The 13,823-nt window shown below is 39.6% G+C and overlaps 2 protein-coding genes across 8 annotated transcripts in view; one reads left to right on the forward strand and one right to left on the reverse strand.

Annotated features, from left to right (window-relative positions):
- The window catches only part of mthfr (methylenetetrahydrofolate reductase (NAD(P)H)), a 34,423-nt gene extending 29,704 nt beyond the window's left edge, over positions 1-4,719 (reverse strand). Inside the window, exons 1-4 of one of the 5 annotated variants that reach the window (XM_049581670.1) lie at positions 3,872-4,408; positions 3,632-3,664; positions 3,290-3,551; positions 2,136-2,374 (exon numbers count right to left, since the gene is read on the reverse strand). In XM_049581670.1, coding sequence (XP_049437627.1) covers positions 2,136-2,374; positions 3,290-3,537 — 487 coding nt within the window. In that variant the 5' untranslated portion in view covers positions 3,538-3,551; positions 3,632-3,664; positions 3,872-4,408. The other 4 variants (XM_049581671.1, XM_049581672.1, XM_049581669.1 and 1 more) reach the window with 4 other exon arrangements.
- A 657-nt stretch (positions 4,720-5,376) lies between these two features.
- Positions 5,377-13,823, forward strand: part of clcn6 (chloride channel 6) — a 122,732-nt gene continuing 114,285 nt past the window's right edge. For 2 of the 3 annotated variants that reach the window (XM_049581656.1, XM_049581657.1), the window contains exons 1-6: positions 5,377-5,525; positions 6,465-6,524; positions 6,669-6,734; positions 8,095-8,160; positions 8,250-8,316; positions 13,666-13,772. In XM_049581656.1, the coding sequence (XP_049437613.1) occupies positions 5,451-5,525; positions 6,465-6,524; positions 6,669-6,734; positions 8,095-8,160; positions 8,250-8,316; positions 13,666-13,772 (441 nt within the window). In that variant the 5' untranslated portion in view covers positions 5,377-5,450. The remainder of the gene's footprint in view (positions 5,526-6,464; positions 6,525-6,668; positions 6,735-8,094; positions 8,161-8,249; positions 8,317-13,665; positions 13,773-13,823) is intronic. The other variant, XM_049581655.1, reaches the window with a different exon arrangement.

Raw genomic sequence — 13,823 nt, forward strand, 5'->3', positions numbered from 1 at the left:
TTTTCACTTCACAGGTGTGCCTTATCAGGGTTAATTAGTGGAATTTCTTGCTTTATCAATGGGGTTGGGACCATCAGTTGTGTTGTGCAGAAGTCAGGTTAATACACAGCCGACAGCCCTATTGGACAACTGTTAAAATTCATATTATGGCAAGAACCAATCAGCTAACTAAAGAAAAACCAGTGGCCATCATTACTTTAAGAAATGAAGGTCAGTCAGTCCGGAAAATTGCAAAAACTTTAAATGTGTCCCCAAGTGGAGTCGCAAAAACCATCAAGCGCTACAATGAAACTGGCACACATGAGGACCGACCCAGGAAAGGAAGACCAAGAGTCACCTCTGCTTCTGAGGATAAGTTCATCCGAGTCACCAGCCTCAGAAATCGCAAGTTAACAGCAGCTCAGATCAGAGACCAGATGAATGCCACACAGAGTTCTAGCAGCAGACCCATCTCTAGAACAACTGTTAAGAGGAGACTGTGCGAATCAGGCCTTCATGGTCAAATAGCTGCTAGGAAACCACTGCTAAGGAGAGGCAACAAGCAGAAGAGATTTGTTTGGGCCAAGAAACACAAGGAATGGACATTAGACCAGTGGAAATCTGTGCTTTGGTCTGATGAGTCCAAATTTGAGATCTTTGGTTCCAACCGCTGTGTCTTTGTGAGACGCAGAAAAGGTGAACGGATGGATTCCACATGCCTGGTTCCCACTGTGAAGCATGGAGGAGGAGGTGTGATGGTGTGGGGGTGTTTTGCTGGTGACACTGTTGGGGATTTATTCAAAATTGAAGGCACACTGAACCAGCATGGCTACCACAGCATCCTGCAGCGACATGCCATCCCATCCACTTTGCGTTTAGTTGGACAATCATTTATTTTTCAACAGGACAATGACCCCAAACACACCTCCAGGCTGTGTAAGGGCTATTTGACCAAGAAGGAGAGTGATGGAGTGCTGCGGCAGATGACCTGGCCTCCACAGTCACCGGACCTGAACCCAATCGAGATGGTTTGGGGTGAGCTGGACCGCAGAGTGAAGGCGAAAAGTGCTAAACACCTCTGGGAACTCCTTCAAGACTGTTGGAAAACCATTTCAGGTGACTACCTCTTGAAGCTCATGGAGAGAATGCCAAGAGTGTGCAAAGCAGTAATCAGAGCAAAGGGTGGCTATTTTGAAGAAACTAGAATATAAAACATGTTTTCAGTTATTTCACCATTTTTTTGTTAAGTACATAACTCCACATGTGTTCATTCATAGTTTTGATGCCTTCAGTGAGAATCTACAATGTAAATAGTCATGAAAATAAAGAAAACGCATTGAATGAGAAGGTGTGTCCAAACTTTTTATATATATATATATATATATATATATATATATATATATATAAAAATAATCAGGAGTAAAACAATAGGGACCTTGCAGGTCTCCTGCTCGGGCCCTAATTAAAGCTGCAAGCAGCTGTGATCGGGCCCTCGCTCCCCCATGCAACTGCAGGGGCCTGAGGCATGCGGGGGCTGTGGCGCAGAGCGACAAGGAAGAAAAACCTTGGCAGGATGTTACTCTCTTCCTCTGAAGCTGTCATAAAGTCAGAATATGTCAGAATGTGTCCATTCCTTGATTACCAGTTAAGTTATTCATATTTCTTTACTCCATAAGGGCCCACTGATCAAAAGAATCAAAAGTGTTTCTCATAGAAATTAATCCAGGTTATGAATATTGTTTTAACAGGATAAAGTGGCGTTGTGTCGGGATGCCGGGTGCCATAATACTTGGGTGCCGTAAAACAAGTGTCATAATATAACACATAATTTATATGTTAACTTGAAACCTAATTTTTATACTAGTAATATTCATACTGGTTCAAATTAACAATTTGATCGCATTTCCCATCTTTGCTAAGCAATGTGTAAAAGGAATTAAAGGCCTGTCCCAAATATACTGTTACACTCCTCTTTACTGAGAACTGCTGGCAGAATGCGGCAAACTATTATGTTGTGACAGGAGCCTCGAAAAACTATGGAGTGAAGAATTCCCTCTTTATTTACACGTTCTCCAACCACTCTGAATCACAGAGGAGTGTACTACATGTTACAACCAGTCCTGTAATTAAGAATGTAAGAATGTCATCTCTCCTACCTCCCCTTAGTGCCATGATGTTCTTGAGGCCCAGGTGCTTTGCTTTGGTCAGGTGGCCAGTAATCTTCACATTGGTCTGGTTGCAGCAGGTCAGGTGGAGGATGCTTTCCAGGCCACAATAGTTAACAGCTGTGCTGGCAATCATCATAGATGAGGTTTCTTTGTCGGAGCCCGGGTCCCCTGCTGGGTGCCAGGTAATGTCGATGAACAGTGGCCCTCCGCTGCCCATACGGTCAAATCTGAAGATACATGAAAAAATGCTTGAAAGAAATTGTTCAGCTGTTTCTTAGATATTTTTTTGAGTGTTTATTAATAATGCTATGTTGGTTTGAATTTTTGATATTTGATATTCATTTCAAACATGTAAAAAAAAAAAAAAAAAAAAAGACATAAACATACAAACAGACAGACAGACAGAAAGTAATATTTGTAAATAATGAAAAGCATAATGTGAAAGCAATTGTAAAAATATAGTTACTTTGATTAACACAGTTGAAGAGGAGCAAGAGGAAGTATAAACTTATTAAATCCCACCCCTTCTCCATAAGTCACTGAATGAACAGAAAAAGACAGCATCCTTACATAGGTAAACCTATACCTTACATTTTCTAAATATACAGTTTTTATTACCATTTAACATTGTCACACAAAAATAACCCTACTAAATATACTGTATAATATTAATTACCAAATATCTAGCTTACAAACTACATACCTGTCTTAGTATATAATATAAATGACCAATTATCCATGGCTCCCAAATATAAACCAGTCTAAATGTATGATATGTTACCAATTGTCTTTGCCTAACAAAAATATTAATATTACATATCTTAATCAACTTGTCCTTCTATATTTTTTATTTTTATATTTTTTTTATTATATTAATAAATAAATAAATAAATAAATAAAATATACAAAATATGAATATATATACATTTTCCAGCATATATTGATCAAGTATGATGCTGATCATTGTATTTTTTATCACCCTCTTTTCAGATTAAAATGGGCCACTGTAACATATACGCAAACTAACTACAACTTTTCACTAATCCTTTGACCATGTCCTTGTGCGCAGCCTTTGTTGAATCGAAGCAAGTCATTTTTCCTGTATAAAATAATGCATTCAAGTCCTGTCGAATTGCACATGCCTTGAGATGAGGTTGACAGCTCCACTGGCTGTGCGGGGAGGAAAGAATTCCAGCGAGAACCAGCGGTCTCCGGACTCCGTCCTCCTGCGCATCTTGTCCCGCAGCCTGTCTGATCGGTCTGCGTCCAGCACCGGCGTAGAACATCGTGAGCTTTCCTTGGAGCTCTCCCCCCCGCTGTTGCTGGCCCCGCTGGAGTCGCTCTTACATGACTGCCAACTACCGTCCCCTCGCGGAACCTGGTTCACCATGGTAGCAGACTATACTGAGGGGAAAAGAACACACAGAACATGTCTTTCTGACTCTGTTCTGTCAGTAACATACAATCTTGAGCTGTAACGTTACCTGCGCCATGGGCAACAAACGTCACACCAAACCCTGTTCAAAAGTACGGTATGTCACTTATTGTTGACTGACTTTTTGACAACGTAACGTTACAATCTCATAAAGCAAAAGCTGAACATCTCTTTACAAAGAAATCACAATACTCTACAATTAAGGGGCAGGTTAAAATTTCAGTTACACGTGTACGATTATGCTTGCAGGTTTCTGTGCAGGGTCCATTTGGAGAGCACAATATCCTACCTGGTCCTTTTGCAGCAAGGGTAACTGATGTATAGCAGCTGCTGCTGATAACTCTACATCCCAAACACACTAACACGAGCCACTCGTTTTATACCCAGCTACACGTTTAGTCATGCGCACAAACGCAGGTAAACGAATGTAAATAAACATCTATGTAGAGCTTGCTAGCGTTAGCTCTCTTAGCTGAGCACAGCTAACGTTAGCTCCGCACCTCGCGAGCGGTGTTAGCCCATCGGTCCCTAAATTATAAGAGAAAAACTGAAGTTGCTCTGGCAACGTCCTTTCACACCGAGCTCGAAGCTAACACAGGTTACGATCTGTTTACGCTCGCGTTAAAGAGCAAACGCTGCTTTTCTGACCTCTCCCAGCCAGTTGTCTTTGGGCTGGCGTGTCGGAGTCTGTTCCCCCCTCACAACAGCTACTGTGCTTACAGCGAGGGACCCACAAATGGGGTACCTCGGCGTATCAGATGCAGTGAGCCTTCAAAGAGACGGTGTTGCACACGTCACAACACAATTCATGGAATCAAAGGGTAGTTTACTTACTCCTTACGTGGGTTCAAGACGCTGTACAGACCTTTTATCTATTTTATTTTATGAACCTAACTTTAGCTCAAAAATGTAAGGCCCAACTCATGCACTTGACACTTTTGAGTTAGTTTCTCACATAACATATACATAGGCCTGCTTGCTAAATAATTTTGCTCATTAGTATCATGTGCTTGTTAATTTTGTTAAATTCAGTTGAAATAATTGCACATTCTTCTCAAACACAAAGAGCATAACAAAATGTTAATAATAAAGTTAAAAGTGAACTTTTTTAAGGAAGGCCCCTTTCACCAAATGCAATATGGGATATCCCTGTATTTAGGAGAATGGCAATTGCGCGCTATTTGATAGATAGATAGATAGATAGATAGATAGATAGATAGATAGACACTTTATTATTTTCGAGGGAAAGGGAGAGATGTTACTACAGTAGATATGATTGTAGTGCAAATGTAGGTGGTAAACAGTGCAGGTATTTCAATGTGAGGTGATTAAAGTGGAAGAGCAGTGCAGGAGTAATGAATATTTTGCAATTTAAGATAAATATATGTACAGATGCCAATGCAAATACAGATTTATTTTGCGCAATTATGAAATCAGTTCCTGGCCAGATTCATTGGCTTTCGTTGCATTATCTGAAAAAATACATAGGACATAATTTCCCCATCCATTCGTGCGTGCATTTTAAGTTTGTGGTGCCTTTATTAAAGAAAATAGGATTGTGCGTAAATAACACGCACTTTTGACGATTTGGAATAACCTTCTCCCTTTGGCGTCACATGACACTGTAGGAAACGGCCAATGTTGCGTTTACTTGCCCTGGGAAATACATATTTTAAACATAGCCGCAGTGTTATAAACATATATTTTAAAATCAAATTTTAGGACACTGCTATAGCTTTGTAAAATAAAATTTGTGCGATATACCACCCACTAAATATGTTTTCAGGTTCTTCCAGCGATTTCGAACGAAGAAAAAGTTTGACGTTTGTAACCACAGTCCCTGAAAGCCACATGACACAACAACGAAGATGGCCTGTTGTGGAAACTGTTTTTGTTGCCAATGTTGCTGCAGAGAAGGAGAGACGCGGACACCCGAGGAACTGGTAAGGAACGATAAACCATCTGGCCAAAGCAGGGATCTCTCTATTTTATGATCAGATATTTTCCCTCTGAATTTCTCCTGAGCTTTGCTCTGTGCCCAGTTTTCTGGGTTGCTTGCTCCACCCTGCTCCACAGTGATTGTGTTCTAGTGTCTCATAAGTTAGCTTTTGCAAACAAGTAACAGTGACCTTTAATCTTTTCGCAATTTACCGACACCTAGGTTGAAACTGGCAATAATTCTCTTTACACTGTAACTTCGCCTCATGGGGTTACTGTTTGAAGTTTTTACTATGCTTATGGAAAGAACGCCCCTGGGCCAAACTCTGTTTTCACAAATCTGGCAATTTAGGGCTTTCTTATAAACCCACCTATCCATCCTTAACAACATTTAGAGGTTTTATGGCTTACCAGAATCATTTTGGCATGCACGCTACACGCATATAAGTATTTTGTGTTTACGTCAACAACATACTTGTTTCATTACCCATTTATACCAAAGGTCATCTTCCATCCATCTTAGTTTAACTTTTGTTAATTTTAAATGCATGGGAGGTAATTAATATGTCGACTTTACCTGTACATCTAATCATGTCTTTAAGCTATGATCTTACTCTCGATTAGGTGTTTACATTTGCAAAATACTTTAAATGTATTCAAATCTGAAACTGGCCTGTTCCACTAACCATGCAGTAATGGAGATACCCTGATAATTTATTAATTTACCACTTATTTACTTCTTACTTACTTCTTTGATGGCAAATTTAAGCAGTAAATGTGCAGTCAAGTAAGTAGCTGCATTCTTGAAAGTCTCCATGTTGTTGGCATTCAGTGAAGGACTTGTAGTCTGTAGCTGGCTTAATTTCGTGTGAATTGTTCCTGCTGTGCTGGATGTGTCCCTTTATTGATTATATTGTACTTAGCTTATTCCTTTTTTCCACAAGACAATCCTTGGGGAAATCCGAGATGAAGAAGATGAGATTCTGCCTAGGAAAGACTATGAGGTGAGACACGTGAAAAAACATCATAAGGAGAAAGATTTCCGGCAAACGTCTATGGGTTCAAGCTTCTCCTGGTACAGATGAGAGTCATTGGATGTCTGACATTGGTCTGACCCAGGTAATAGTTACATGTTTTGGCTTTGACAGAGCTTGGATTATGACTGCTGCATCAGTGAGCCCTATGTGGAGATCCTGGAGGGGATGGACAACAGGGTGAGACAAGTTAAAAATGTCTTTTGTAAAGTCATTGCTCAGATATGGATAACAAATCTACAGAGCACTCAGATGAGATTCGATTCGGGTGTCTTCACCCTATCAAATCTTACACAGGAGGAATATGATATAGCCTACTGGAAAAGTAAAACTGTGGAAGATGTATGTTTATTGTTTTGTGCTATATTTGAGGATCTACACAGGGCTTCTGATAATAATAGTGACAGGCAAACAAAGTCTTACGGAGCTTTGGGCTATCTTTCTGTTTGTGCTGAGGAGATGCAAAGCTTTGGGGCTTTGAACATGGCAAACACAGCGACATCTGGTGGCTTGCAGAACAAAGAGCAGTCCTTCAAGCAAGGTTGAAGCACCATAACGCCTTTCTGTTTGTAAAAGTTTTAGTCTCATATGTGTTCAATAACAGGCATACCCAACATGCACTTATGATCAGATGTGTTGCATTAAATAATGTGGGTGGTATTAAATAGTGTTGGTGGTATTGTGATGGTGTTGGTGGTATTGTGATGGTATTGTGCAATGTTACAGTAGAATCATTAATGAATGTCTTGGCCAGAATCCTGCAGTTTTGCCGACACAAGCTCTTTCCACTGCGATCTTATGTGTTTTAAATTTATTGTTGATATACAGTAGATGATGTGAAAGAACCACTTTAACACGATTTCTTGGAGTAGTGCAAACTGTCTTAAAAACTACTCAGCTCAGAGGCAGAGCAGGTCATCCTCTAATCGGAAGATCAGCTGTTAGATCAGTGTATGGAGTCTGCATGTCAAAGTATCCTTGAGCAAGATACTGAACCCCAAATTGCTCCCAATGGCTGTTCCATCGGTGTGTGAGTGAGTTAAAAACTGAGTAGCAGGTGGCACCTTGTATGGTAGCCTCAGCCACCAGTATGTTAGTGTGTGCCAATGGGTGAATGTGACTCATAGTGTAAAAAGCGCTTTGAGTGGTCAGATGACTAGAAAGGCACTATACAAGTGCAGGTCCATTTACCATTTACTCATGTAGTATGCTTACCTAAGTATGTTTCAGAAAAATGGAATAATTTATGTTTCAAAAACATACAGAAACGCTATGCGCCCTCATCAATCACTGTGTGGAAGCAATCATATCATACAGATGATGTTGAGAGCATAGAAACTACGTGCTGGTGGACACAAACATAAAATGGGATATTTGTATTCTGTTGGTCATATGACAAAAACAACTGAGAACTAAAAAATTGAGAAAAAAGATTCATAGATTTAAATTCATGATAAAAAGTCAGTTTACAATTTTAATTCTCAGTTTAAAATATAGTATGCGAAATCTTTGTATTAATGTCTTTTTCATCTGCCAATAGAAAGCCAAAAAGTATGAAGCGATGCGGTGGATGATGATGTTTGCTATTGGAGTCACAGTGGGTCTGGTAGGTGCATTTGAGATATCTTGGTTTTCCTTGTTAGATTCCAACATATTGCAGATGACCAGGGAATGTTACCTTCATGTCTCTTTCAGGTGGGCCTGTTTGTGGATTTCTTTGTGCGCCTCTTGAGCAAAATCAAATTCACTCTGGTTGGCGATTGTATCCTTCAGCACGCCTCTGCAGATTGAAACATGGAGTAACAAACAGCAGAATTTACTGCACATCAATGTTCAATGATCGACAGAAGCTTTTATGAAAATGTATACTCAGAGTCCACTCAGTGATGTGCTGTCTATAACAGAGTGTTAGGGCTATTGTTAGGGTTGCTGCTAGTTTAATGTCATTAAAACATTGTAATGTTATGAAAATAACGTTAGAATTTGGGGAAAACAAGTCACAATATTGGGCGGCACGGTGGTGTGGTGGTTAGCACTCTCGCCTCACAGCAAGAGGGTTGCCGGTTCGATCCCGGGCGTGGGAGCCCTTCTGTGCGGAGTTTGCATGTTCTCCCTGTGTCAGCATGGGTTCTCTCCAGGCACTCTGGCTTCCTCCCACAGTCCAAAGACATGCAGATTGGGGACTAGGTTAATTGATAACTCTAAATTGTCCATACGTGTGAATGTAAGTGTGAATGGTTGTTTGTCTCTATGTGTCAGCCCTGCGATAGTCTGGCGACCTGTCCAGGGTGTACCCTGCCTCTCGCTCGATGTCAGCTGGGATAGGCTCCAGCCCCCCCGTGGCCCTCAAGAGGATGAAGCGGTTAGAAGATGAATGAATGAAGTCACAATATTACAAACATACAATTACAGTAATTCTGTTAGGAAAAGTGGTAACATTACCTAAGAATCAAAATTATTGTAACATTTTAAGAAAGACATTTTTAAATTATTACAACCTCTTCTTTTCAGATTTCAGATTTATTCGCACACCACACAGAATCAACATGTGTCAACAGTTACACAAGTACAAGACACAATTGTGTGGAGTGCCAGGTCTCCTATGAAGCTATTTAAAGCTTATGGTGGGAGCCTGATCAGGAAGATGAGCCGTGACATGGTACAAGACATGTTACAAACACAAAACATATTGCAGACACAAAACACAAAACACACAGGACAAATCAACATACATTCATTCCCAGATCAGTGAAGGATACTATACATACGAATTAAGCATTTTTTGTTTCAGTTTCTTTTTAAAAACAGAGATGGATTTAGATGTTTTCAGACTCTCATCAAGCCCATTCCAGATCTGCAGCCCCCTGGTTATTATACTTAGACTAGTGCATTTCAGTCGTCTTTTTTTACCGTTTATAAGAATTGTATTTCTGGTATTATAAATATGCATGGGGTGGCTGACTGGGATGAGCTTGGAGAGTCTTGGATTCAAGTTATGGACAACTTGGTACATTGTAGAAGCATTTTGATGAACATTGAACTCAGCAAACCTCAGGAGATTATAGTTGTGGAAGAGGGAATGTGTGGGAGTGTTATAACCAGACCAGGTTATGGCTCGTATAATTTTCTTTTGTAAACTTTCTAATTTCTTCAGGTGACATAAAAAAATGACTCTTGTGCTTTAACCTTAAAACTTCAAGTAAATTCCTAGTCCCCTTTACTAGCCCAGTGTGACTACACATTTTGGTAAATAAATGCCTGTCTCAATTAGATGCCTGGTCTGGTTACCAAGCAGTTCTTTTTTTTAGAAGAAGAAGTTCTACGGATGTATAAAACCTGGTTGTTGGCTACCTCAAATTATGTGTCCATTCCTCAATTACCCTGTAAGCTATTCTTATTCCTTTAGTCCATAAGCTTCCTCAGATCAAAAAAATCAAAAGGGTTTTCACAAAAATTAACCCAAGTTGTGAGTATTGTTTTAACAGGATAAAGTGGTGTTGTGTCGGTATGCCAGGTGCCTTAATCCTCAAGTGCCAGAACACTCTCTGGAGCTAGATCAAATTAATGATTCATAATTGATGTATTATCTATGGCCTAATTATTAAACAAGTAATGTTCATACTGGTTTAAATAAACAATTTGATTGTATTTCCCATATTTGCTGAGCAACAGTTTTGTGTGAAAGGAATTAAAGGCCTGTCCCATATAGACGCCTGTCCTAAATAGGCCTTTTGAGTTCAGTGATTTAAGAAAATAATAGCCTGGACTATTAATTCAAGTTTTATGGTATATTTTGACTTTTTTCAAATTTAAAGGTCTAGTGTGTAGGATAAAGTGGCATCTAGTGGCGAGGTTGCAGATTGCAACCAACAAAAACGTCTGTCCTGTACCAAGCATGTAGGAAAACTTAAGTGGCCAATGCAGAAACGTGAATGGCCCTATCTAGAGCCAGTGTTTGGTTTGTCCCTTCTGGACTACTGTGGACTCAATGGAAGAGGACCCGCTCGACATGTAGATATAAATGCCTCTTAGTTCTAAGGTACCTAAGAGACAACGATTCTTAGTTTTAGTTTCATACCAGGCCCCCAGGAAATGTGCTGGACTTTGGAGACAATTTGACATAGTGGCCGAACATAGATGTATAATAATATCTAGATACTGACACCAGGAGTTGCTTGCCTGGCGCATATGCCAAAAAAAAAGTTTTTTGGTTACGGGTTTACTTTTGCGCTGTGCGGCTCGCTGAATGTATGCAGTAGTGTTTCTCCCGCTGGCCCTGTTCCTGCTTGGCTTATAGACTTTACATTGCGATAACATCACATATTTTTAAATAGTTTTTCTCGGCTCAAGAAAAGTTTTTCAAATATGAAATCAAAACTCTTAATACAAACAGTTTTACAGACGTCTCTTTTACAGTGGTGGCCCATACAGGGGATTTTGTTTTACTGCCATACTGCGAGTGGCCACTGGGAAAAATTGGAAGTAAGGCTGAGTAGCATTCCTGGGGGCCTTTGGCCAGTCTGTGTAACTAAAACCTCTGGGTCCATCACATGGTGCCGTGGGGCCCAAAATACATTTTTTCCATAGGTGTCTGTAAATCAGTGGATATATTTTTGTAGCATCACAAGCCCCGCAAAATGACTCATTTCACTATCAGAATTTGATCCATTTAGTCCAACATTTTTATCCCCACTGAAGTTAGCAGAGCGTTACACTGAAGTTAACTGTTCGGCCGGCAAAGCCTCTTGTGCACCTGCCATATGGGACCAATGATGTGGAAGATCAGGGTAATTTTATGTCTGCAAAGTCAAACTTGTTTGGCTTCATGCACCACTTACTAGCTTTCATAGGAATGAACAAGGCCCTGCCTCCAACACTGTATGCAAGTCTCTTTGTTAGGGGTGGAAATCCCCAAAACGTTATTAACAGGATACTGAAGTCATAATACAATATTATTGCAATTTTAAATATGTTGCAATATGCTGAGTATTGCAATAAAATATATTTACTTTGAATTATATCCCCAAAGGAAAATTCCGTCAGAGACTGTTTTATCTATCTATCCTATCTATCCCAGCTAGAAATGCAGCAACAGGTCGCTAAAAAACACCCGAATTTGTTGGCTGAGGGTCACACATGAGTGAAATCAACACTTGCAAATCTTCGCCTCCTGTTCAGTTTCATTCAGTGTGAGCTGAGCTACGAATAAAACATTTGCTTCTGGTGGCAAAGCAAACTCACATCTTTGCATCACATGGAACTTTGTGGAACTCTGACCAGCGAAGTCACAGCCTCAACCAACGGCACAGAAGTATAGGTAGAAGAGATATTGATGGTTGCCTTGTTCAACCAGCTGATATTGTCCGTGAAAATACTAGGGCTGTAGTCAACCAAAGAAATTCTTGGTCGACTAAAGTCGTACATAATCTTCAACTACTCGATTACTCGTGGGGGAAAAAAAAATCTGCACGTTATTTTTACTTCTGCGGTGGTGTGTCTGTGCAGTTACACCTCCAAAACACTAGGTGGCGGTGGAGGACTCTGTTAAGTGCTGTAAAATTTAGTTGATTCAAAACACACATTAAATATGGCTTAATAGATACAATTTAAAACAAAAGTGCACAAATTGGCTTCACTATAAATTGCAGCGTTGACAGACAACCACTTGTCTGGACACATTTCCCCCACCAATACAACATGCTAACATTATTAGCATAAGTCTATGGCATTTTACATTGTATAAATTAGCCTAGCATCTAGCGATCTTTTCCTCTTCTCATATAAAACCAGGGACAACAGCAACATTAAACAAAGGTAATGTCACACAATTTGGCTCCCACAGCTCATAAGATTCACCAACAAAACAACTGTCTTATACTAAACACGTTTTCTAAGCAAATACAACATGCTAACGTTATTAGCGCCAGCCTATGGTATTTTACATTGTATACATTAGCCTAGCAACTAGCGATCTTTCCCTTGTCTCATATGAAGCCATGATAAATCCCAAAGTATAAATCCCTGAAGGATAGATCACATACAAGACTTAAAATGATACTTTAGTGGAGGCTTTATTGTCTTCACAATTTATTGTTTCTTATCTGTGAAATACAAGTAAATACAAGCTTCCTTTCCACTGAGGGAAATGGTTTCAGCTTACAGAAACTCACAAGAGGTCTGCATCACCGCGACGCTGAGCGTAGGGTGGGTGAGTTCAACTTTCTGTCAACAACAGGAGTGTTTTGAAAACACCCCCATTTTCATAGGTAACTTAGCCTGCCCCATTGTCTGGAAACACAGCAATGAATCGCTAAAAAATAACCGGTCTGGTTGTCTGTTTATAAAGTTTTCAGTCTGTTCATCTGACTTCAGCCATTTTGCAGCAGCAGCAAAATGTGTCAGGTGGACTGAAAAAGCTATTGATAATATAATTCTAGTAGACGACCTAAAGTTTAATATGTACTTGTAATATTAATAATTTATATAATAAAAAAATCAATAGTTGGCATTGTGTGACAATAAGATATTGCCACACAAAAATATTGTGATACCATGCTGTATTGATTTTTTTCCCCCACAGTTACTCTATACATCCATGGATTATAAACTAATGAAAACACAGTTATGAATATTAAATGAAATTTCTGCCAATATATCCTCCTTAACCCTACACACTGAATCTTTAAGACTTGATTCTCATAACAGTATCTTAATTAACACCACAGATTATTTTAACTTCATTCTTGAAATCTCTCTTTTTTCCCCTTACAGTACTTCTATGTATTTCTTTACCAGGATAGTACAATATGTAGGCCTGCAGTTTTTCTTTTGGTTTTGTGTTCTGCTTTCACTCAGTAAGTGTGCGTTGTGTGAAGATTATTAGTGGTCTCCCTGCACAGTTAAATGCAGAGTAGAGTAGTACCTGCTGGCATACAGCAAGGTAGCCATCATTCTCCATTCATTACAATATGTTCTGAAAATAAACCAGCTGTCAAATGTACATTATCATTGTGTTTGAACATTGTTGTATTGATACGGTAACATAATTCCCTAAAGAGACAGGTTTATCCTCAGTGTTGGTGTTTTTTTTACTTGAGCTGAACACCTCCAGCTATAGAGAAGTGCAGTGATAAAGGCTGTCTCCCTCTGTCTCTGCTGGAGCTCCTGGCTTTCAACATGACCTTTGTCTTCATTGCCAGTGTGCTAGTCCTCATCGAGGTAAGGCTGCTCAGATACAGTAGGTATTCAAATTTCAATTTTAGTGATTTT

The sequence above is a fragment of the Epinephelus fuscoguttatus genome, linkage group LG7 (genome assembly GCF_011397635.1).
Source record: "Epinephelus fuscoguttatus linkage group LG7, E.fuscoguttatus.final_Chr_v1".
In the NCBI taxonomy this organism is placed as follows: Eukaryota; Metazoa; Chordata; class Actinopteri; order Perciformes; family Serranidae; genus Epinephelus; species Epinephelus fuscoguttatus.